At 40.8% G+C, this 25606-nt stretch overlaps 1 protein-coding gene across 3 annotated transcripts in view; it reads left to right on the top strand.

The window, feature by feature from the left end:
• Positions 1-25606, top strand: part of CPB2 (carboxypeptidase B2) — a 104598-nt gene that overhangs the window by 74590 nt on the left and 4402 nt on the right. For all 3 annotated transcript variants that reach the window (XM_064270107.1, XM_064270106.1, XM_064270105.1), the window contains 4 exons: positions 3252-3356; positions 7140-7250; positions 12242-12335; positions 22958-23160. In XM_064270107.1, the coding sequence (XP_064126177.1) occupies positions 3252-3356; positions 7140-7250; positions 12242-12335; positions 22958-23160 (513 nt within the window). The remainder of the gene's footprint in view (positions 1-3251; positions 3357-7139; positions 7251-12241; positions 12336-22957; positions 23161-25606) is intronic.

The raw sequence follows: 25606 nt of genomic DNA, 5'->3' as shown, positions 1-25606 counted from the left end.
GTCATTGATCTTCCAGCTTTGTGGAGAGCTTAATTCTCTAGTGGTGCTTGTTATAACTTGGATTGTTTTTTTCTTTGAGTTCTTGACATATTTCTATTACAGGTGTTTCTCAACTTTAATATTCAACTATTTAGGAGTTTGTTATTAGCTTTACAGGCCCCTGGGTGGTGCAAAAGTCCTGTGTTTGAACCCACCCAGAGACACCACAGAAGAAAGGCCTGGTGATGCGCTTCTGTAAAGATCGCAGCCAAGAATACTCTATGGGGCAGTTCTGCTCTGTAACACATGGGGTTGCCATGAGTTGCAACCAACCTGACAGCAGTGGGCTTGTTTTTTGTGTGTTTGTTTGTATTAATTACCTTTAACATAAATTCTTTTTATAATGCAGCATTAGTTCAAGAGGAGCATTGGTGGTGCAGTGGTTAAGTGCTCGGCTGCCAAGCGAAAGGTCGGTGGTTCGAACCCATCAACGACTCTGTGGGAGAAAGATGTGGCAGCCTGCTTCCATAAAGATTTCCACCTTGGAAACCCCGTGTGGCAGTTCTGCTCTGTCCTTTAGGGCTGCTATGAGTCAGAATTTACTTGGCAGCAGTGGGTATTATTAGTTCAAGGGTTGGAACCTCAGTTCTAGAATCAGCTCTGCTCCAGTTTATGTGACATTAGACATGCCATTTAACTTTTCTAGGCTCAACACTTAGATTCATAAAACGAGGGAACTTCTCTGGATTATTCCTCAAATTCCTTGTTTTTTAATCTGTCACCACCGCCTTAGACTAGCTTACTTGGACACACACACGTAAAAAAAAAAAAAGAAGAAGAAGAAAAAAGAAAGAGAGGAGTCTCTTATTGAAAAGACATGGTTGCAGCTTTTGGAACCAAAGGAAAGGCTAAACATTGAGGCCTAGGGAGGGGATAGGAACCAGGGTATGCTGGGGACCGTGGTTCATACGACAGCTTCTGTTCCAGTCACCATCCATGTGATTATCTAGCTTCAATTGTGAAACCTTAAGGGAGCGAATCTGATTTTCCTACTTTGGTTCAGGTTTCTCCTCTCTTAGATGAATTAGTCTTGGAAAGGATCAGTGAACATAGCCACTGGAAGAATTTTTAGGAGCTATAAACTATATTAATTCCTGCCGTTACTGGGCAGCATTTCTTTTTTTATACACATGGTCACCATGAATCAGGGCCAACTCAAAAGCAAGTAACAACAATAATAACAGCTTCTAATTCTGTGGGTCTGTTATTTACCACTCTCTCCTCTTAAAAAAAATTTTTTTTTAAGAAGCTGTGGAAAAAAATTACTTGTTAGAACATGTATTTGATTTAGTAACATATAACTTATACATAGTTTCCCAACATTAGCTAAATTGTAGCAGGTGTGCCTCTTCGGTTATCCCAAAACAGAACTTTGAGCATTTCTGGGTTTTAATCTGTCTCAGATAAGAACTTGCTGGGAGACTAAAAGCAGACATGAAGCTTTGGATGCTCTTGGCAGCGAAGCTGGTGAATCACATTGGACGCATGTAATCATGACATAGCCACACATGACATTTGCTTTCAACCATGTTGCATGTAGTCGTTAGAACTTGTTTCTGGGACATAGAGGTACCTTCTGGGGAGTCACGCTTCCTGGATGTTTGAAGCCCACTCTTGTTTGCCCAAGAACGTCCACGTAATGTGGGTCTCTCGGAGTCCTCTGTGTTCTCTCAGTACTGGCGTCAACAGAGCTTGCTCAGCCCGGTTCAGCAGAAGGTCGAGTAAGGCAATTCAGAATTTGCTTTTAAACTGAGTTGGCTAACGCAGCCAGCAGTTGCTGCTCTTCTTTGTACAATTTGACCCTTGGTGGCCAGTGTCATTTGACTTTCTTACTGGCCCTCTATTCCGATTATTGCTAGTTCTGTTGTTGTTTGGTGCTGTCCAGTTGATTCCAACTCATAGCCACCCCAGTGACAGAGTGGAGCTGCTCCATAGGGTTTTCTAGGCTGTAATCTTTATGGAAGCTGATTTTGAGGTCTTTCTCTCATAGAGCCACTGTGTGGTTTCAAACCACCAACCTTTGGTTAGCAACTGAGTGCTTAAGTGTTACACCGCCAGGGCTCTAAAACCAAAACCAAACTCGGTGCCATTGAGTCAGTTCCAACTCATAGCAACCCTGTTGGACAGGGTAGAACTGTCTCTATAGGGTTTCAAAGACCATAATCGTTACGGAAGCAGACTGTCAACATCTTTTTCCCACACAGTAGCTAGTGGGTTTGGATTGCTGACTTTTTGGTTAGCAGCCAAGGGCTTTAATCTTGGTGGCACATTGGTTAATGCATTTAGCTGCTAACTCAAAGGTTTGCAGTTTGAACCCACTAGCCGCTCCGATGGAGAAAGATGTGACAGTCTGCTTCTGTAAAGATTACAGCCTTGGAAACCTATGGGATAGTTCTACTCTGTCCTGCGGGATCTCTATGAGTCACAATCAACTTGATGGCAACAGATTACCAGAGCTCTAGGTAAACAAAAAAAAAAACACTCCTCGTATTGGAATTTCAACTCCTTGTATTCGTTTGGTCTCACAACAGTCTTCTCCCTTTTTTTTCATTCCCTAAAATTGTGGTGTAACTAATTTTTTAATGTATTATGATGTATTTTCTTTGGAGATGTTTTAGGGGGAATTCTTCTGAAGACACCATAGGGTATCATTGAGGAAAGGTTGAGCATGCTTACTACAGAAAGTTGGCAGCTTGGGCCAGGCCAATATACTGTGAATCAGAATAAGGCCTCAGTCTTGGGATCTGTGATCAGTTTGTGTGACGTTAGATGTGTGATTCTTTTGTGTGGAATGGGGAAATAGAAATTGTGCACCCTGGTGAAAATGGTGAGGGAGTCCAAGTTTACCTCTGGCACCAGTGACTTTTCTTTGCCAAGCCTTTCTCTGTTCTTGATGTGTCTACATGCCTCCTAGGGAACGCCGCTCACCCAAGGCATACGCATTTGCCTCTGAAGTGAAGGTATGGCCCAAAGCTCAGTCTGGTCTCTACTTCTGCAATTGTGGGGGGGAAAATGCTCAAAATCAAGAAGCCTGGTGACAAACCTTAGTGCCCACTCATACCAGTTAATTTTTCTTCAAATTGTCAAAGGAATGGAGAGAGCAATGTGTATTGCATAGATTTGTTGAACGAATTAAATACAAGCACTATATAAATGGAAGATATTATCCTGAGAGTTATTGTTTTTGTTACTTTTTGATTTTCTTTGAGCAGCTTTCCAAAAAACAGCAAACAGCTAAAAATGCCGTATGGATTGACTGTGGAATCCACGCCAGGGAATGGATTTCTCCTGCTTTCTGCTTGTGGTTCGTAGGCTATGTAAGTATTCATGTTCTTTTAAGTATATGGCCTGAGACCACCTGTAGCTGAATAAACTGAGCAGTGTACTTATTTATTTATTTAATTTTTTATCTTCTCCACGGTCACCCCCTTCCCCCCTGATGGGCTCTTTATTTTAAAGCATTATCCCAGGTGAAGTCATAGACTTCTTGATTCAAAACCTCTGGAGGTGAGGTTTGGGTGAGGCTTAGTTACGCAAATTAAGTTTGAAAACCATGATCTCAAGCATTTAAATCACCCTAAAGATTATTGAAGGAGCCCTTGTGATGCAAGGGGTTAAGCACTTGGCTGTTAGCTGAAAGGCTGGTGGTTCAAACCTACCCAGTGGCAGCACAGAAAAAAGACCTGGCCATCTGCTCCTGTAAAGATGACATCCTTGGAAACCCTATGGGATAGTTCTGCCCTGTCATACGGGGCCACTATGAGTCAAAAACCACTTGACGGCACACAACAGCACAAAGGTTGTTAATCTTTTCCTTCCTGCATTTCTATCTGGGGTGAACACTGGAGAATAATTAAGAAATAATATGCTGGTTGTAATATGTTTACTAAGGAGCCCTGGTGGCACAGCGGTTAAAGTACTCAGCTGCTAACTGAAAGGCTGGCAGCTCGAACGCACCATCTGCTCCGCGGGATAAAGATGTGGCAGTCTGCTTCATAGAGATTAAAAAAAAAACCCGTTGCCGTGGAGTCCAACCCATAGCAACCATACAGGACAGAATAGAACTGCCCCATAGGATTTCCAAGGAGCGGCTGGTGGATTTGAACTGCCACCCTTTTGATTAGCAATGAAACACTTAACCACTACACCACCATGGCCTTAGAAACCCTGTGGATGGGGCAGGTCTACTGTGTCCTGTAGGGTTGCTATGAGTCAGAATCAACTTGACAGCAATGGGGTAGGTTTTTAATATGTTTCCTAAGTAGAAGAAAGAAGTGAAACAGTTATCTAAGCGGGATTGCAATTATTTCTTTTTCATTTTGGTTGGAACTCTCCAGACATCTTTTGCCATTTTCTGCCTCCAGAAACTAAACATAAAGTACAACATTACGGTGCAGATCATATTTTCCCAACGTCATAATTGGGGATTTTGTCCCTGAAGAAAGGCTTGGCATCAAGGAAACTATATATATATAAGACAAATAGTGTGTCTTGAACGTAAAAAATGTAATGACTACAAACCTCTACAATAAATGAAAACAGTAAGAATTATCCCTCAGATCTTATAAAGTGGGCATACATGTCCTCTATCCTGATTTATACAAAGAGCCATTGCCACTGGAAAAATAAAACATGTGTCCTTCCCATAGTGGTTATTGTTGTCGTCATATTCACAGGTGCGTGGTAATACAAAAGAGATGAGTTAAGAAATTAAAGGTTTGCTGTGTAGATAGATCTGCGTTAACAAATGAGATATTTCAAAGGTAAATGTAAATTTCAAAGGTAAAAGGTAGAAACATAAGTGCCTGTGCTAAGTCTTGACAAATGCAGCGTCCCTACCTACCTTCACAGCCTTCTGTGAACAGAACAGTTCCCAGCCAATGTTGACACTCCCTTGACCAATGTAGTTGGTTCCAGCTGACCAGCCCAGTTGTTTTGATGACCTAGAACCTTCCTCAAGTTGGGTATTCTACTTGTTTTAGGTCATGAATGGAGCAGGGCAGAAAATGAAACAAAGAACAAACAAAAAAACAATTCCTTTTCATTCCATCACTGAACCTGAAAAGGGCCGGGAAGAAAATTCGATTCATATTGACTCTAATCCATGTTGGTGAAGCTGTCCCTAATCACTACCCTTTCCAACCCACCACCTCTTCCCTTTTATTAACCAACCTACTGTTTGTGCCACCACTTTACTGAATGTAAGGTTAAATTGTTTAATCCACAAATACCTTGGCATTGCTTGCAAGGTTCCAGACCCTGGAGACAAAATGAGGAACAAGATAAAGCCCGAGGACCTTGTAGCCTAATATTTTTCCCCAACAATGTGAACCTGGCTTTGTAGCCCAAGCCTACATAATCAACAAGCCTTTTTAAAAAACGGGCATTTTAGAAGCTCCATTGCAGACTGGACCATTGTGATCCGTAGGGTTTTCACTGGCTGATATTTTGGAAGTAGATCACCAGGACTCTCTTCCTCAGGAAGCTTAAGGCCCGTCACTCCTCTGTGCTTCTCACTCATTTTCTCTCAGGACATGAGCAAATTTAAATTCCTTCTGTTGCCCCAGTGGAGCCCAGATGGCATAACAGTTAAGTGCTCGACTGGTAACTAAAAATTGCCGGTTCAAACCCACCAGCTGCTCTGTGGGAGTAAAGACCTGGCAATCTGCTCCCGTAAAGATTCCAACCTAGGAAACCCTACGGAGCAGCTCTGCTCTGTCATACAGGACCACTGTGAGTCAGAATCAACTCATCGGCACACAACAACAATCTTTTTCTGATATCGAATGCCAAGTTATTACTGAAAAATGTCTCTGACCCAAATTTACAAATTTGTAGCATAAAAAAAGTATTTAACTACTGTTTACTACTTAAGGGATTGCTTCTCTCAGTCTATACATTATGCTTCCTTTTCATTAAGCTTCTGTTTTTGACCTATGGTAAGTTAAAGCAAAACAAACAAAAAACCTTGCTTTTTTTCTTACTCTTTTCCCATATTTCATAAGTGGTTACCTATTGCAAAGGATTTTAATATGGTGCTTGTGATCATTTTAGAGAAAAATATGGATATATTGTTTTAAATATTTAAAGGGAACATGATAAAGTGTTAAGTATAGGACATGTAGGATTCAAAAGACTTCTTTGGTCTTGTCAATAATGAAAAAAAAATCTTAAAAGAATCCTTGGGCGAAGGTTGGAACAAGAATTTCAAACTAATCCAAAAATTAAAATGTTGTAATACTGCCACAAATTAAGATTTTAAATCAAACTTAGCACTAGGTGAAGTGATTTAACCGACTAAAATGTGTCTTTATGATCCTCCTGCCTCTCTCCAAAAAACCATCTGTATGAGTCTAAGAAGTCAACATTTAATCTAAAGCAAAGATGAGAAGATAAAGGAGCAGGGAAACTAGAATACTGGAAATGGAACAACAGAACACAATTAAAGAGAATGTTGACACATTGTAAAAAATGAAATTAATGTCATTGATCAATTTGTGTGGAAATTGTCAAATGAGAACCTAACTTGCTGTGTAAACTTTCACCAAAAACACGATAAAATACTGTTTTCTTTTAAAAAGCTTCTAATCATATCTGGGCATAAGACAAAAGTTCATTTAAGCTCTGTGATTGTGATGAATTACTGAAGAGGAAACTGATGTATATCTAGATTTTTATTCCCTTAAATCTTTGAATATAGTGGGCTTTATTATTTTATGGTTGTCATAAAGAATTACTTTTAGAAGGAAATTTTAGAAAATTTATGATTCTATTTTTTGCCACTATTAAATAGGAAGACTCTGTGTCCTGTGTTCAAGGCATTTACAATCACTTGGTAGCAGAGTACCCTAAATTCAGTCCTTTTGAGGAATTGATAGTCTTCCTGAAAGTTAAATCTGCAAATTAACCATGTCAAATGACTTTGACGGGGGTGGGGGGGGGCAGGGGGAGAAGGCACATGAAAGAAACAGACTAAGTTTATCCATTGCCATCGAGTTGATTCCCACTCATAGGAATCCTATAGGACAGAGTAGAATTGCCCCATAGGGTTTCCAAGGAGTGCCTTGTGGACTTAAATAGATGTGATTTTTAATTTGTAGGTAACTCAATTCTATGGGAAAGAAACGGTGTACACTAATCTTCTGAGACACATGGACTTCTTTGTTATGCCACTGGTAAACGTGGATGGTTATGACTACACCTGGAAAAAGGTAGGTGAAGGCAAAGAATACAAAAGATGCCCCCTTTAGGGACACAAGATATCCAGGCTGAATTATAATAGAACCCTGGGTCCTTGGCACAATGGTTGCATTATGAAAATATAAATTTTATTTTTTCTTGGGGAAAATTGCATATGTCTAGAAAAGTGAGAGTAATTGTAAAATAATCTGCATACTTATGCAGCTTCAGCAGTGATCAACTCATAGCCAGTCTTTCCTCTCTTTCCCCATCCACTTCTACCCTAGATTATTATTGTAAAGTGGATCCTCTATATCATATCATTTCATCAATAAATATTTCAGTATGTATCTCTAATAGAAAGCGAAACAAAACCCATTGCGTCGAGTCGATTTTGACTCATCCTGACCCTATAGGACAGAGTAGAACTATCCCACAGTGTTTCCACACAAATCAAATCCCATAGTGGATTCAAACTGCTGACCTGTTGCTCAGCAGCCAAGTTCTTAAACACTGGACCACCAGGGCTCCTTAGAAGAAAAAGGCTCTTAAAAAAAAAATGACTACAATACAATTGTACTGTACCTAAAATTTGAATACCATTACTTAATATCAAGTATCTAGTCAGTATTCAAATTTCCAAATGTCTCACTACTTTTTAAATCATTTATTTCTTTGAATCAAGATTCAAATAATCTTCATGTGTTAAGCATGATTAGTTAATGTGTCTTTTAGGTCTATTTTCATGTATAACCTCTCCCTCCATCTCTTGGCACTTTTTTTCTCCCTTGCCATGTATTTGTTGAAGAAAAGAGTTTTGCAAGGCTGGGTTTTGCTAATTGCATTGCCATGTTGTAGTTTAATGTATTCCTCTGTCTTCTGTATTTCCTAAAAATTGATACTTGGATTCTACAGGCTTAATCAGATTCAGGTTTGTGTTTTTTTTTTTTGGACAAGACTACTTCATTTTGATAATGTGTTCTCCTGTCAGAATGGATGTAATGTCTGGTTGTCTTTCTTTTTGTGATGTTAGCTGCCATTGATGCACAATGCGGGGATACATTTAATCTTACTAAGAATATTGTGAATAGCATTTTGATTTGCAAAATCATGCATTGCAAGAGTTAGAACAGCAATGTAACTTAATTTGCATCTTAATAGAATTGCATTCTGAGAAATATGTGAATTTGAAGCTCGGTAGCCTCTAACTCAATCACGAGCACAAGTATGAGTATCATGGTCAAGTTCATATATATTGAAAACCATTATTATATCTAGTCCATCAACATCACAATTCATATAAAATTACTAAATATGAAATACAGTCATTTATAATTTAATGAGGGATGCATAAAAACATAACTGAGCATATATATATGTTTTGAAAAACCTACCTGAGTAGGTTTTCACAAAAGGAAATGAGAATAATTGGAGTAATTAGACATGAAACAATATAGGAATTATTTCATGTAGGAGGTAATTTGGAAACCCTGGTGGCATAGTGGTTAAGTGCTACAGCTATTAACCAAGAGGTCAGCAGTTTGAATCTGCCAGGCGCTCCTTGGAAACTCTGTGGGGCAGTTCTTCTCTGTCCTATAGGGTCGCTATGACTCGGAATCAACTCCAGGGGAGTGAGTTTGGTTTTGGTTTTGAGGAGGTAATTTATGCAGAACAGAGGGAAGTGGTGAAGGAGGTTGGTGAAAAAATCAAGTACGTGAGATGAATACTGTGAATAAAAGTTCGTAGATGCGAGTAAATGAGAAATATGTAGCATAGTGCCTAGCACACAGTTGGCATTCAATAAATGGTCACGTTTATACACTGATATTACAGTTGAGGAGCGGCATTTTTAATTCTTAGGGAATCCAAATTTCTGGAGCTATGGAGATTAAAAATGATCCACCCAAACCTTCTCCTTAAGATAATCTTTGAATCATTAAACACTGAGCTGAAAAACGTGGTTTTCTGAAGGTCATCCGTAAGTCAAACGGTAATCTAGCCTAATTAGTAAAGAATGTGTCAAAAACCCAACTTCACAGAGAAGCACCAAAAAATTAGTGTAACAGAATAAATTGATGGTGAGTAGATACAATAGGAATCGGGCAGTGTCACCTGAACATATGAGGAAGACACTCCAATGAAGGGATAGTGAAAACAGGTTATACAGGTCATTATTATGTTAATTTCTCAAGAGATGGCATCAAAGCACAGGGCAGGTTACAGAAACCTTCACCGAGGACATGCCATACACCCTAACCCAGCCTCTAGTCAGACCCTGGAGTTCCTGCTTCTCCAAGCTGGGTGCGCATAGATAATTCTCCAAAAGAGCCTGTTATCTAAGTCCAAACATCTCCACTAAGCTGCTTACTAAGCTATTGTTTGACCTGAAGGTGACTCCAGGGGACCAGTTCCTTCATGATCCCAAAGGACACCTAAGGTTGGATGGCCCCGGAGAATCAAAACAATTTTGTCAAATGTGTGCCTTGGGCATTGTACTCTTTTAAAGGATGATCCATGTGCAATCACTTTTGACAACAGAAACTCCAAAGGTCACACTAGAAGCTGTATTTAAAGGTAAATTGGTAATTATCTCAGTTGTTCTTCAGGAAAATGTTGCATGTCCACAAGTTATTATGTGAACACTATTCGGGCCCTTGAGTCCATGGCAATGTATAATTGCAGATTATAAGCTGGGGTATAAGAATCTGTGACAGATTTTTCTTCTTTGGAACATTTTTGACTCTCTAGTCAAAAGTATTGCCCAGATTTGAAAATTGTACATTAAATAAACTTCAATTTCTACTATTGGCTTAAAATTATTTTCGTTTTAACACAATGAATGTATGATTTTGCCTGAGTCAGTGGAATTCATGTTCCAGAGCCCTGGTGGCGCAGTGGTTTAGAGTTTGGCTGCTAACCAAAAGGTTGGCAGTTGGAATCCACTAGCCGCTCCTTGGAAACCTGTGGGGCAGTTCTACTCTGTCCTAAAAGGTCACTGTGAATCGGAATCGACTGGATGGTAATGGGTTTGGTTTTTGGTTTTACATGGTCCTACTCCCCAACTGTGCTTTGCATGTGACTCTGGCAATTGATCCCTGCAGTTCGAGAACCTGATCTCCCCAGGGCAACTGTTACTACCAAACGGCATGAGATGTGAGGATGCCCATCGCCCCACCCCACAACTTTAAGTCTGTGCAGCCGTTTACATTATCAAACTTCTTAGTTTCCCCCAAGAACCCAAATGGGGACTGTGCCTGATGTTTAAAGACCAGAGTCAATCAGTACCATGAAAGGAGCAGTCTGGCTAGAGGTATCTTCACATCTCTACCTCCTGTAGCTTTTAAATGAGTGAGTAGAATTCAATTCGAAGTGAATATTGGAACTCAGGACTAATGGTTTTAATTTGAGTTGAGACATAATTAAAATCACTTTGCTTTTCTTAGGAGCTTGAAGTGATGCTGTGCACATTAATTTAAAGGGAACAAGGCTAAATAAATAAGGTCAATGAGCAGTGTCTGAGTTATCTAGTGCCTCTATAGCAAAAATATCACAAGTGGGTGGCTTTAAGAAAAAGAAATTTATTTTCTCACAGTTTAGGAAGCCAGAAGTCTGAAATCAGGGAACTGGCTCTAAGGTAGGCCTTTTCTCTCTTTGGCTCTGGAGAAGGTCCTTGTCTCTTCAGCCTCTACTCCTTGACCCGTTGGCAATTTTTATGTGGTGTGGCATCTTCTCCCATCTCTGCTTGCTTGCCTGGTGCTTCTTAATCTGCTCCTTTTATATCTCTAAAGAGAATGAGGAAACCCTGGTGGCATAGTGGTTAAGTGCTACGGCTGCTAATCAAAAGGTTGGCAGTTCGAATCCGCCAGGCACTCCTTGGAAACTCTATAGGGCAGTTCTGCTCTGTCCTATAGGGTCGCTATGAGTGGGAATCCACTCGAATGCACTGGGTTTTTTCTGGGTAAAGAGAATGACTCAAAGCATACAATAATACTGCCTCATTAACATAACAAAGAAAACCCACTGGGATTATCACCACAGGCATAGAGGTTAGAATTTACAACCCATGTTTTGGGGGGACACAGTTCAGTTCATAACAAACAGCTTAGTTGAGCCAAATCAAATTATTACTTTATAGGTCCAAGTTGAGTTAATATTATAATTTTATTTCGTTCACGCTGTCACAGAAAATTTTACCAGACAATGTTAAACAGGCAACATAGGACTTCATTCAGGGCTTTTGCAGTAGGGAAATAAGTCCAGACCTAAGTCTGAGCTCTAACTCTGCGGAAGCAGAGTTCGGGATGGTTTTAGACTGAAGTGAGCTAGTGGAAAAGTAATGAAGGACATTATGGGAAGGTTAGACAGTGAGCTGTGTTGATTACATGGAGTTATCTCCTGAGTTTATTGTTGAAGGCAGGTGGAATATGTTTTATCTGGATTCTGTAAAGCCAGGATGAGAGAGCGGTCAGAGGCCTAGAGTCAGGAAGAAGCCTACCTAATATTTAGTCAAGCTGAGGGAAACATTAAGGCCATCTGAGTCAGCTGTTTTCTGGAACACACACACAAAAACCCAAACACATTGCCGTCAAGTCGATTCCAACTCAGAGTGACTCTATAGGACGGAATAGAACTGTCCCATAGGGTTTCCAAGGCTGTAACCTTACAGAAGCAGACTGTCACATTATTCTTTCACAGAGCAGCTGGTGGGTTCGAACTGCTGACTTTTCAGTGAGCAGCCGAGCGCTAAACCACTGCACCACCAGGGCTCCTTGGCACACAGAAAGTTGAGTGGATTTCCTTAACCCTCGCTGTTTTTCAGGATCACAGAACTCAGGAAAAGCTCAACACTAAGACAGTTTGAGCATGATTGAGACTTGAGTAGAAATAGGGGCTGTGGGAAAGGAACACTGAAGAAAGCGACAGAATCAAGTGAGGGACGGGATCAGGCTGAAGGAGATAAACCCAGCCAGGCTGCTTGTCTTTTAAAAGGCATCTATTTAACATCACCATCTTGTTTATTTAGAATCGAATGTGGAGAAAGAACCGATCTTTTCATGAGGACAATAAGTGCATCGGAACAGATCTGAACAGGAACTTTGCTTCTAAACACTGGTGTGGTATGTTGTGTGCTTTGTTTCTAGCCATGTCTTGTTATTAAAACATTCTTAAAGAACGGCCTGTTAATTCAAACTAATTAAGGGGAGGCCTGTCTGAATTAGGATTTCCTGGGTAGGGCAAATGATTAACGCCCTCAGCTGCTAACTGAACGGTTGGAGGGTTGTGTCCACCCAGAGGCACCTGGAAAGAAAGGCCTGGTGATCTATTTCTGAAAAATCAGCCACTGAAAACCCCATGGAGCACAGTTTCAGCCACTGAAAACCCCATGGAGCACAGTTGTACACTGACACACATGGAGGCCGCCATGAGCTGGAGTCAACTCAGTAGGAAATGGTGGTAGTGGTTATATCTGAATCAGGGAATAATTTAAATAACAAACTTTTTAGGTCAGTGTAATGAGATGAGTGTTGGCTAGAGTCAGAAAATCACTTTAACCTCTCCTGACAGCTGTTTCTTCATCTTTAAAATAGGAGAAAACCCATTGCCGTGGAGTCGATTCCGACTCATACTGACTGTATAGGACAGAGTAGAACTGCCTCCTAGGGTTTCCAAGGAGTGCCTGGTGAATTCGAACTGCTGAGCTCTTGGTTAGCAGGCAAGCTCTTAAGCACGGTGCCACCAGGGCTCCCATCTGTAAAGTAAGGGAGACTATAATTATTTGAGTTCGCTTCTAGCTTTAAATTTCTGTGATTCTAGACTAATAAGGAAATGACTGTTAAGGAGCCTACTTTAATGAACAAATAACATACATCATTAGGATATCAAAGACAAGGGTTTGGTAGGTACCTTTCATTTTCAGTTACATATATAAATGTTTGTTTCCATAGTGTTTGAAAACATTTGCCTTTTGTTTTCACTGGTGGTATGTATCATGGTTAAGTGCTGCACTGCTAACCAAAAGTTTGTCAGTTCAAACCCATCCAGCAGCTCACTGTGGGGAAAAAGACCTGGTGATCTGCTCCCTTAAAGATTCCAATAAACCAGACTTGTTGGCATCGAGTGGATTCTGACTTATCTTGACCCTATTAGAACTGCCCATGTGGTTTCCAAGGCTGTAATCTGTATGGAAGCAGATTGCCACATCTTTCCTCCACAAAGTGGCTGGTGAATTTGAGCCACTGAACTCTTGGTTATCAGCCAAGCTCTTAGCCACAGTACTACTAGGGCTGCTTCCATAAAGACTACAGCCTAGATAATCCTATATGGGGCAGTTCTTCTCTGTTCCATGGAATTGCTGTGAGTTGAAATGACTCCATGACACCTAAGAATAACAACGATTCACTTTCTTAACAAGCAGTGGCATCACTAGGGGGGTATGGGTGGTGTGGACTGCACCCCTTGACACTGTCAGAGGGGGCGACACCTAAATGACCCTAGGGTCCACGGCAGCGGCATCAATGGCACTGGGGGAGGGACTGCGAAGGCAGCAGCTCACTAGGGTTGTTGTCACCTGTCACCCAGTGCGGTAGCTTGTCACCCCCCCTTTACCCACCAGTCACTAGGGGTTAGTGTCACCCAGTGCAGGAACTCATCACCACTATACCCCCCATAAAAGCCTTCCTTAAATTGGTGCATAAAAGTGCTCACCCAAGGCCAAAGGCTGCTGTAGCCAGTGAAAACCAGACAGGGAGTCAGAGAAGCAGCACCCATGTAAGAAAAGACCTGAATTAATACAGCTAACAGTTATTTAGTGCTAGGCCATCTGCGTATTTCACCTGCTAGGTTTCATTTCTACATTTTATAGGTGGGGAAACAGAGACTTAAAAGGTTAAGTCACTTGCTCAAGGGCACATAACTCGTAAATGGCAGAGCTGGCGTGTAAACTCAGACTGACTGACTCCAAATTTATTGAAAATCTCCTGTGTTTTTTAAAAAAACATATTTTGTGTTTTTGGTGAAAGTTTACACAGAAATTAGCTTCCCGTTTAACAATTTGTATACATACTGTTCAGTGACATTGGTGACATTTTTCACAGTGTGTCAGCATTCCCATTGTTTCCATTCTGGTTGTTCTGTTTCCATTAATCTAAGTTCCCAGTCCTCCTTGCCTCCACCTCTTTGGCCTAGGGTAAATGTTGACTATGTGGTATTATTTAGAGGAGCACAGTACTCAGGGGTGATAGTATTTATTTTATGAGTCAGTCTGTCATTTGGCTGAAGGGTGAACTCCAGGAGTGGTTCGAGTTCCAAGTTTAAAGCCTATCTCTGGTGCAGTGAATTAGTTAATATAACTCTTCTAGCCATAGGCTTTGTAATTCCCACCAAATGACTGGGTAGAACTAAGCAAATAAGGTGCTTATGGCCTACCAATGAGATTGAATAGCTTGCTAATAATGTAAATCAGGTGAATGGCACCCTTGTTGGGGTGGGCCTATGCAAATAAGTTGTATGGAACGATAACTAGGGGATTGGTCAGTTTTGCAATCCTGCTAGGCTTAAAAGAGCAGTCAATCTGAGAGCAGAGGGGGACCTACTACCACCAGAAAACAAGTGCTAGGAGTAGAGTGCATTCGTTGGACCTGGGATCACTGCTCTAAGAGCTCCTAGTCCCAGGAGACAGAGAGAGAGAGAGTTGTAACATGGGAGACAGGGAGAAGCAATGACAGAGAAACAGTGGCAGCAGACATGGGAGATTTCAGCAGACCAGCAGGAAACAGCAATGGGCTTCCTAACCCACAGAGCGAGAGCTGAGTGCCTTCAGGCTGAGGCTTGCTCGTGGAGTAAGGTGTCTCTGGGCACTTAACAGCAAAGCTAAAAGACCTTTGTACCACTTGCCCATGCAGGGCAGAGGATGAGCTGAGAGGCTGTGGGACCCAGAGGCTGAGGGCCAGAGAAAGGCGTGTCTGTGGACACAGCTTAGCAGAGGCTGTCCTGATCAAAGAACTGTATCCTGAGCATACCTGAAACTGAATTGTAACCTGTTCCTTCCCTAATAAACAGTGTAATTGTGTGTATTGTCTATGAGTTACCTGTGGCCATTGCAACAAATTAGCGAATCCATCAGAGAATAGAGAGTGCCATGGAAAGGAAGGTCGATGTCAGAATCCGTAAGAAGTTTGGAGGATGGAGGCATATGTGACCTCCGCCTCATAGGAATAAGCCTTGGGCTGTTGATCTTGACTCTTCTTTCCCCTTGTGAAGTTAGAAGAGGTCAGGCACCCCTGCCATACCATTTTTACAGCACCCCCTGGGCAGTAGTCTCGAGAGTTCCTCTAGGCTTTACTGCTCCAGCAAGCCTGGCCTTTTTTAAACAGGAATTTGAGTTTTGTTCTACATTTTTCTCCCTTTCTGTCTGGGAACATCTATTGTGTCCCTGATTGGAACCGTAGGTAGTGGTAGCCAGGCACCACATAGCACTTCTGGTCTCAAGGTAGGTGAGGCCATAGTTCGTGTGTATTATTAGTCCTATAGACTTGTTTCTTTTTTGAGTCTTTGGTTTCCTTATTCGTCTTTTGCTCTGGATGATTAGAAACCAATACAATAGTTGTATCATAGACGGCTGCTCAAAAGATTTTTTTTTTTTTTTTCTCAAATGCTTTTAGGACCTCAGATGCTACTCAACAAACTAGGATGTTGAACAATATCTTTGTGAACTGTAGTGTGCCAATTGACCAAGTTACCCCACAAGATTACAGTCCTAAGCCCTCAAACCCAGTAACCAAATCCTGTGAGGTGTTTCGGTATGTTTAGTAAGCATCCATAACTGCCCCATACATGCTTTATTTTATGTATGAATACATATGAATACATATATAGCACACATAAACATGTCTACAGGTAGTCCCTGAATTATGACATATTCAAGTTACGAGAAACTACACAGCCATCTGTTTTGGGGTACATCTTATCGTTAATAATATGTACTACATAAAATGTTGCAATGTGTAATTTGCTGATGTTTTCATTCTCAGATGTTCACTCACAGATGTTCAAAGATCGTATTTACAAAGATACTGATAATAAAAGGCGATACTAATGAAAAGAAACAAACAAAAAGAGATATTCAGTTTTCGTCAGAACCAACTTACAACAGAGTTGTTGGGATGAAACCTGGTCACAAGTCAGGGACTACCTGTATACATATGCCTGCAGGTACTCCTCCTGTAAATGCACATTGGTGTATTCATACATGCATTCCTGTACATGTATGTGCATATGTATCTGTGTAACCACACACATATTTTCAGTTGTTATTGTTGTTACAAAATTGTATGTATCATTTAGAAAATCATCCCTTAGTTTTGTGTACTTCTTCGTGTAATCATTTACCTTCCTCAAGTGCTGACTTTACCCTATTGCCTTTTCCATCACCCAAACTAGCAAGTATCTGCTGTCTACAAAGTGATTCCCCCTCAGTCTCCCTCTCATCCCTGGTAACCACCAAAGAACGTTGCTTTCTATATGTATACCTCTTCCTGTCTTTTTATAAGAGTGAAATCATATGATGTATGTCCTTTTGTGATTAACTTGTTTCAATCAGTATAGCGCCCTCCAGATTCATCCACATTACAGTATATTTTGAGAACTTATCATTATTCCTTATGGCTGCATCATTTTCCATTGTGTGTGTGTACCACAATTTGTTTATCCATTCATGTGTGGATGGGCACTCAGATGGTTTCCATCTTTTTGCTATCGTGAATAATGCAGCAGTGAACATAGGTGTGCATGTGTCTGTTCATGTCACTGCTGTTAGATCTCTAGGGTATGTGCCTAGGAGTGGAATTGCTGGATCATAGGGTAATTCTATTTCTAGCTTTTTTAGGAGGCACCATACCATTTTCCATAGTGATTAAACTGATTTACAAGAGAAAGTCAAAAAGTATTTCTACAGAATCAGAGAAATCTTTACTAAACAAAAATATCAAAATGTGAACCTATTGTTTCTTGGCATATCTTCTATCTAGGTCTCTACACTCCTGAAGGCGGTGGTGTTTCCATCTCTCTAACCCTTCCCCAAAGAATTCTGTGCTCTTTGATTAACACCGCATCAATACGGCAGCTTTCGCGTCCTCGAAGGACTCAAATTGTGTTCCTTTTTAAATATTCTTCGAATTTTGGGAACAGAAAGAAGTCTGAAGGGGCAAGATCAGGGCTGTAGGGTAGATGGAGTAAGGTTTCCCAATGAAATTCTCATCAGAGTGCCCTTGCTACCCTGGAAAAAATGAGTAGGTACATTGCCGTGATGGAAAAAATTTCCTCAGCAGAACTTTCCTGGCCTTTTTCTCATCAATGCAGTTTTTAGTTTTCTTAACACTTCTTCATAATAAGCCCCTGTGATTGTCCTGTGTCCTTCAAGAAAATCTGTCAAGACTACCTCTTTGGAATTCCAAAAAGCAGCCGCCACAGCCTTCTGAGTGGTTTTTCCTCTCTTGGCTCACCTTTGAGGTCTTCCTGTTACCCGAATAAGGTTCTTGTCTCTCACTGGTCAAGAGTGAGCAGGTAAGGCATGTAGTTTTCCACAGTAACAAAGCTTTATTGAAGAGGCTTGCAAGCAGAGACGGCGATGAGGAGGGCCTAGAGCAATGCTTACCCTCATCTTACAGAGCAAAATAAAGATCCGAGTTTTTCAGAGTTCTTGGGTGGGAAAAGATTCATGTTTATTCATAGACACAGGTGGGGATGTGTTAACTAAGGTACCCCTGCAGCAGCTTTCCAAGATGGCTTCTGTCCTGGAGGCCTGTGGGATTCGTAGCAGGACTTATTATGGGGTGTCATGCCTTCGCAGTCTCTCGCTCCCCAGGTCTGATTCCCCAGCTGGGGCTGTAGCCCCTCGCTGCCCCTGGTAGAGGGTCACACAGTGGTCACAGGTAGATGTTCTGGTCATGTCCCTGGGCCTGGTCTTCTCCAACTGCTTCTGAAAGGCAACTTTAAAGAAGTTTGCAGGCTATTTTTAGATACCCTGCCCCATTGTTCTGGGGATGGCTTTGTTTCTGCTCCCTGGAACCATTTCTTGTTACTTTGTTGGCAGATTTGGGGGCCCATCTGTTCCTTGTCTTACTAAGTCTCTAGGTTCCCCCCCCCCATTACCTCCCTGTTAATATAGTCTATTTCTCTTTTACTTCTCCTCTAACCACAGCAGCCTCTTCGCTATTTCTCAAACAGACACCCTCCGATCTCAGGACCTTTGTTCCCTGTCTTATTCTGACCTCCCTTAAAATGGTCGATCCATCTAAAAACTGTTGTTTTATGTGAGGCAGCGTTCCCATAAACTGGCTGCAAAGCTTCAATGATTTGGGAAGTTGTCCACTTGAGTTTTGTTAAAAATTTGGTATTAGCCCTGATCGCAAAATCTTTTTTTTTGATGGGACGAAAAGTATCCTTTTTTGAAGGCACCCTAAAGAAATTTAGACAAGTGTATTACTGAGAGAACCTATCTGCAGCCATCCACTGATCACAGAGATGTTTAAACATGTTTTGTTTGGAATGAACGGTGAACTGGAACCCTAGTAGCAATACTTTTTGACTTACCCTCGTACAGTCCCGCCAGCAGTGAGCAGAGTTTCAGTCTCCCCAAGCCTTGCCAGCATTTGTTGTTTTCTGTTTCTTGCTCAGTGCCCTTTTTTCTGGGATGAGATGGTGTCTCACGGTTGTTTTGATTTGCATGTCTTCAATGGCCAATGATCGTGAATATCTTTTCATGTGTTTGTTGATGGCAGGAATGTCCTCTGGTGAAGTGTCTGTCTGCATGTCTTTTTTTTTTTTTTAATTTTGATGACATAGGCATTTAATTTTTAGGAGGTCCTAGTTATCTAATTTTTCTGTTCATGTATTTATAGGTGTGTTTGATAATCTATTTCTAAAGAAAATTAAGTCCCATAGTTTTTTCTTTATATTATCTTCCAGGAACTTTATAGTTTTAGCATTAATATTTAGGTCTTTGATCCATTTTGAGTTAGTTTTTGTTTATGGTATGAAGTATGGACCCTGTTTCATTTTTCTGCAGGTGGATAACCAGTTTTGCCTGGTTAAAGAGACTGTTTCTTCCTCCACCGGATGGACTTTGACCCCTTGTGGAAAATTAGCTGTCTGTAGATGAATAGATAGGGATTTTAACAATCACTCTTCAGATGTGAGTTCACTTTTGGAACTTTTTATTTTATCTTCAAGCTTTCTCTGTGTTCAGTTTTATTCAGTACATTCACGTTATGTCCATCAAGAGGTCCCTGAGTAGTGCAAGCAGTTTGCAGTTGACTACTAAGCTGAAGATCAGTGATTCAAACCCACCCAGTGGTGCCACAGAAGAAAGGCCTGGTGATCTGCTTACATAAAGTTTACAGCCGAGAAAACCCTATGAAGCAGTTTCACTTTGTAACATCTGGGGTTGCTGTGAGTTGCAATTGACTCCACAGGCAACGGGTTTAATTTTTTATTTTTTTATTGTTACTAAGAAACATTTCAGTTCCCTCTTTGGCATGGTGCTGTGTTATTACACTTCATGAGAGTTTTAGAAACAGAAACAGCAAATATAGGCAGGAGAGTCCTGCATAAAACAAAAAAGGAAATGTAAGGAATCCTTTTTTCCCAAGAGCCCCTGCCTCTCTTCAGTACTGTGTAAGCAAGACAGCGAGAAGAAAGAACTGAATCTTAACTCTTCCGCATCCAGACAAGCAGAATGTGCCTTTATGATCCTTTACGTAAAGGACCTAAAAGGGTACCTCACTTTTTAATGGGAAGTGAAATATCAAATTGACTTGTTAATTTTTATTTTTATTTTATCCTTCTCCTGTATTAAAATTGTGTATCTGTACATTGGGGGTGTCATTGAGGGTTGGGGGAGAGAACAGTTAGTGACAAACTCTGGTTTCAAACTTTCTAAGACAGCTTCACTCATTTTCTAAAATTTTACATTAAACTACACAGTTCTTGCAGCCAGCATGCACTGGAAAATTGTATTTTTTCCTATGAGACCATATTACCAGTTACTGTCAAGTTTGTTCTGATTCACGGTGACCTCAGGCGTGTCAGAGTAGCACTCTGTTCCATAGGATTCTCAAGGGATGCTTTTCTGGAAATAGATCACCAGGCATTTCCTCTGAGGCACATGTGAGTTAACACCTTCAGCCTTTCAGTCAGCAGCCCAGTGCGTTAACCATTTGCGCCACCCAGGGGCAACCATGAGATCATAGTGTTCTTGAACCCATGACTAGAGCTCAAAGAATGCTTGAATTTTAAAGGACCTGGTAGGCCAAGCCACTCATACCACAGATAAGAAATCAGATAAGGAGACCCAGAGAGAAGAATTGGCTGCCCAAATCAACATGACCACTTAATGGCAAAGCAGAATCTCAAATTCAGGGCCCTTTCCATTTAAATGTTTGAAATGTCTAGAATGACAGTCACAGAATGAGTCTCTGAGGCTGCGCTGTCCAGTACAGTAGTCACTGGCCACATGTAGCTATCGAGCTCTTGACATGTAGCTAGTCTGAATTGAGATATGCTGTAAGTGTGAAATGTATACCAATTTCGAATATTTGTAACATAAAATATCTCATGAATTATTTTTATATTGATTACGTTTGAAATGATAATATTTTATACATATAGGTTTAAATAAGCTATCTCATTAAAACTAATTTTGCCAGTTTTTTTTGCTTTTTTTGAAGTGGCTACTTGAAAATTTTAAATACAAATGTGGCCTGCCTGATACTCCTGTTGAACAGAACTGGTTTCAGAGTTCATATTGATGCACCACCCCTCTCTCCAACTCGTGTCGTCTCCCACTCGTATCCTTAGTATATCATCTGTAATCTCTTAAATTTGTGTGTACCAGGAAAAATGGCAGGAGTATTCAAAGGTGACCAAAGTATCAAAAACAATCGGTCAATTCACAGTATTGATTAAAAATAAAAATAAATAAAATACTTGGAAAGGCTTTGGATGTTGCACACATTACTTTGTGGGAAAAAGAAACGAACATTAGTGTTTAGTTATAATAGGAAGAAACCAAAGCAAACTTCAGAAAGCCAGGCTTTGTAAGAATAACGGAGTAGCCCATGGCACCCAAGTTCAGGGATCAGTTGGCCTCAGAAATAGACTGGAACTGGGCCTGTACTGTGAGGGCATCTTTTCTCTCCTCAACTCTGTCGTGAACTCTGACTTTGATCCCAATCCACATGTCGATGATGATGATGACGATAAACAACAACAACAAAGTTACTGAACACTTACTAGATGCCTGGTACTATGCAAAGCAGCTTATGTGGATTGTCTCCTTTAATCCTCAGTAAATCCCCATCAAATGTATTAATTATTCCGTTTTGCAGATAAGGAAATTGAGGTATAGATAGGTTTAAAAATATTTGCCCAAGGCCATATAGTTACTAAATGGCAAAGTCAAGATTAGAAATAAAGGTTAAAAAAAAAAAAAAAGGTTAAGTACCTAAAAAAATAAAATAAAATAAAATAATTTTTTTTTTTTTTTAACCTAACAATATGGCATGTCTTCTTGTGAAGGACGGTTAGCATCCATAGCATGCAGTTTGCATCTCCTAAAACAACAGTGCTTATTTCACAGGGTTGTTGTGAGGATTCAGTGAGATACTTCCTGTAAATCACTCAGCAGAGTTTCCAACATGTAGCATGTGTTCTTTGGGGTGTTAGCTGGTGGTGGTATTGCCTTTGTTCCACAGAGCGGTTGGACTGAAACCAGAATCTTAATCTTGATTTCAGATTATCAGTGGAAGGATTCTGATTGGCAGAACATAAGTTGAGAACCCAATTCTGGGTGATCAGTTTTTCCAAGGGGAAATGATCCCTTCGGTGCTTTCATGGGATTCCATCCCTGGTATTTGGGGGCAGAAAGGGGAAATGCTGGAAGACAGGCTACCATCTGAAGTGATGTTGAACATAATCTCTGAAGTAGTGAATAAGCATTTCTCTAGCACCAAATATCACCATCTAATTTTATTTACTAAACCAGTTTTGCAAGTTAAAAGTAGCACTAAAAGTTAAAAAAAAAAAAAAAGTGTTTTTTAGTCAGTTCAAGTCATGGTGACCCCCGGTGTGTCAGAGTAAAACTGTGCTCCATGGAGTTTTCAGTGGCTGATTTTTCAGAAGTAGATCTCCAGACCTTTCTTCCAAGCCACCTGTGGGTGGGTTCGAACCACCATCCTTTTGGTTAAGTACTCAAACGCTTAAGTGTTTGTGCTGCCCAGGGCCCTGCACTGAAGGTATAACTTGCATATTCTGAGTTCCAGACTGAAACTTTTCTTTTATGGGCTGTACTGATCAGTAATTTTTAAACTGCCAGTATCGGAAAGTAATATTTATAACAGATTTTTCTCACATAACTAGCAGTTTGAAGACAGGGCTGGCATTTCTGAGATTCTCTTGGCCACCTTCTCAAGTTTGCAAGATGGCTGCACCCAGGTAGCAAGGGAGACAGGTTGTGACTGACCGTTGAAGTGTGTGCTATGTGGGCATGTAAAAATTTTACTTGAAAAGAAGCATACACAACATGTAGTGGATATCAGAAATATGTTACATACAGAGCCTTACCTGATCCATTTATCTAAAAATGTTGCACCATAGACATTAGGAGGATACATTGTCAGGGAAATCATAAATTACAACAGTGTGTGCCTCACCTCATAATTCCATTGTATCGATTCCTCCACAGAGAAAGGCGCATCAAGTTTCTCGTGCTCGGAAACCTACTGCGGGCCCTACCCTGAATCGGAGCCAGAAGTGAAGGCAGTGGCTGATTTCTTGAGAAAAAATATCAACCACATTAAAGCTTACATCAGCATGCATTCATACTCTCAACACATAGTGTTTCCTTATTCCTACAGTAGAAGCAAAAGCAAAGACCACAAGGAGCTGGTAAGTGGTGCTTAGTTCTTTTTCCCACTGGCATTTGTTGGAGGGGAAGTTACTAAAAGCAAAATCTCCTCCTAACCCAGGAAACCTGACCACAAAAATTACAGAGAAAGAAAAAGTTTATTATTGAAGGAGCATTAAACCAGAGTGTGAAGCATCGCAGGCAGTGCACTAAAGAGATCGCAAAGATGGAAAGGAATCTGACCTGTTGCATAGCTGAGTGGATACAACTCATTACGTTCATGTTTAAGATAAAATTGGTCATTTTCTAGTATCTTTGTAGCTGGGTACCTGAAGTTATGCTAAGCCTCTTGCAAGGAAACTGGGTGTGATCTTCCTTAAAGGTTATGTTTCAGAAGACTTGTCTCCCAGGTCCTTGAGAAAACATCCTTGATTTACATACTTTTCGAAGACACAGAGAAAGAATTTGCAATTAGAGTTTATCTGAAGGAAATTCTGAAAGAACTGGGGCTGGGGAACCAAACGCCAAACCCATTGCCACCAGTCCCTTTCCACTCATAGTGAGCCTATAGGACAGAGTAAATCTGCCCCCATAGGGTTTACAGAAGCAGGCTGCCACATCTTACTCCCTCAGAGGTGCTTGTAGCACCTGTTCGGAAATATAATTAACAACAAAATCTACTCCTAACCCAGAAACTCCCTGCAGAGAAAATAGAAGTTTTATTCTCTAATAAACATTAAACCAGAACCTGATGCATCATAGGCAGTCCACTAAAGAGATAGCAAGGACAGGAAGAAATGTTACCCTTTATACAACTGAGCACATACCACCGGTTACCTTCATGTTTTCAGGATAAAACTGCTAATTTTCAAGTATCTTTCTGGCCAGAGGTAGGTTTGCAATTTGGGGCTTGGGTCATCTGAGGTATGCTAATCTCCTTCCAGGAAACAGGAAGGTTAGGGAGTATAAGTTGAAGTTACTCTTCAAAGAGGTGGCTAGCAGGTCCAGTTAACACCTTAGATTTATTTTTCAGAGAGCCAGAGAAAGAATTTACAATTACAAGTTATCTAACATAAATTTTGATAGAACAGGGGAGGAGAGGAGCCATTTCCCCCATTTTCAAAAGAGAAAATTAAAACCTTCTGTTTTCATTTTGTTTGTCCTTATAGACCATCAATTTTGTATTAGCAGCAGGAATAGTTGATTAACTGATCTCCCTAACCGCTAGGAGTTAGGTTTTATTCACCAAACCAAAATCCAATCCACTTGCCATGGAGTCCGTCCTGACTCACGGAGACCCCATGTGTTACAGAGTAGAACTGGGCTCCGTAAGGTTTCCAAGGCTGTGACCTTTTGGGAGCAGATCACCGGGCCTTTCTTCCGAGGTGCCTCTGGGTGTGTTTGAACCACCAGTGTTTCAGTTAGTAGTCAAGAGCTTAAGTGCCTGCACCATCCAGGACTCCTGGTCCTATTAAAGCACCTCCAATTTCAGCAGTGATGCAAGAGCCTGTTTTTTGGAGTGTAGTGGTCAATGCAGGAAGCTCAAAGAGGACCCGTGCAGTCTATTCCCCCTCATCGATTGTTGGCCCCAGATGCTCTGTGTTTGGATTGATGGCACAGGGTGCTTCCATGCAAGGATTCTTGATGGATTACAACTGGGTTTAGCAAAGACTTCATCCCAGAGGCTTTGCAGACAACAGGAAGTGTTATAGGAACAGCCCAATTCTTGACCAAGGTCTGATCTTTACGTAGTAGCTTGCTTCTTACTGACTCATTTCATCCTGGCTCTTGTAGCAGAATAAAATGCAGCTACGGTGGGCGGGGGGGGTCGGGGGGTTGGCAGTGGTTGATGATAAGTAGAACGTTACTTTCATTCTCTGAAAATAACCCATTTGGAATGTTAGCATACATGATACGTGCAATTCTTTTTCCTTTTCAAAGGAAAACTTTTAAGAAAAGTTCCTTTATTGGTAGTATCTTTGAAGAAATGAAAGCATATTTATCAATATTTGGAAATATAGTCTTATTTTACCTTACTTTGGATTAATGTTATCACCAGTATTTGCTGAGAGTTATTATGTGTAAAATACTGTGCTCAGTAGACATTCAGAGAAGCATTAGGTAACGACCCTGCCCTTTAAGAGAATATGATGTAGTTATGGAGATCAGCCATTAACAAATGTTGCAAACAACTGTACCCTAAGATGCAATATTAAAAAAAAAACAAAACAAAACAGGAGCTTTCAGTTGAGTGGATTCCAACTCATGGTGACCGCATGTATGTTAAGGCAACACTGTGCTCTGTAGGTTTAGAATGGCTATTTTTTTAGAAGTAGGTCACCCGATCATTCTTTCAAGGCCCCTCTGGGGTGACTCAAACCTCCAACCTTTGTTTAGCAGCTGCATGAGATAATCTTTTGTACCACTCAAGGACTCCAAAGACACCATAAGACATTGCTGTTGTCTTAAGCCATCAAGTTGATTGTA

This window comes from Loxodonta africana, chromosome 17 (assembly GCF_030014295.1).
Source record: "Loxodonta africana isolate mLoxAfr1 chromosome 17, mLoxAfr1.hap2, whole genome shotgun sequence".
NCBI lineage: Eukaryota > Metazoa > Chordata > Mammalia > Proboscidea > Elephantidae > Loxodonta > Loxodonta africana.
Note: the sequence above shows the minus strand (reverse complement) of the source record. Positions and strands in the feature narration are given on the sequence as shown.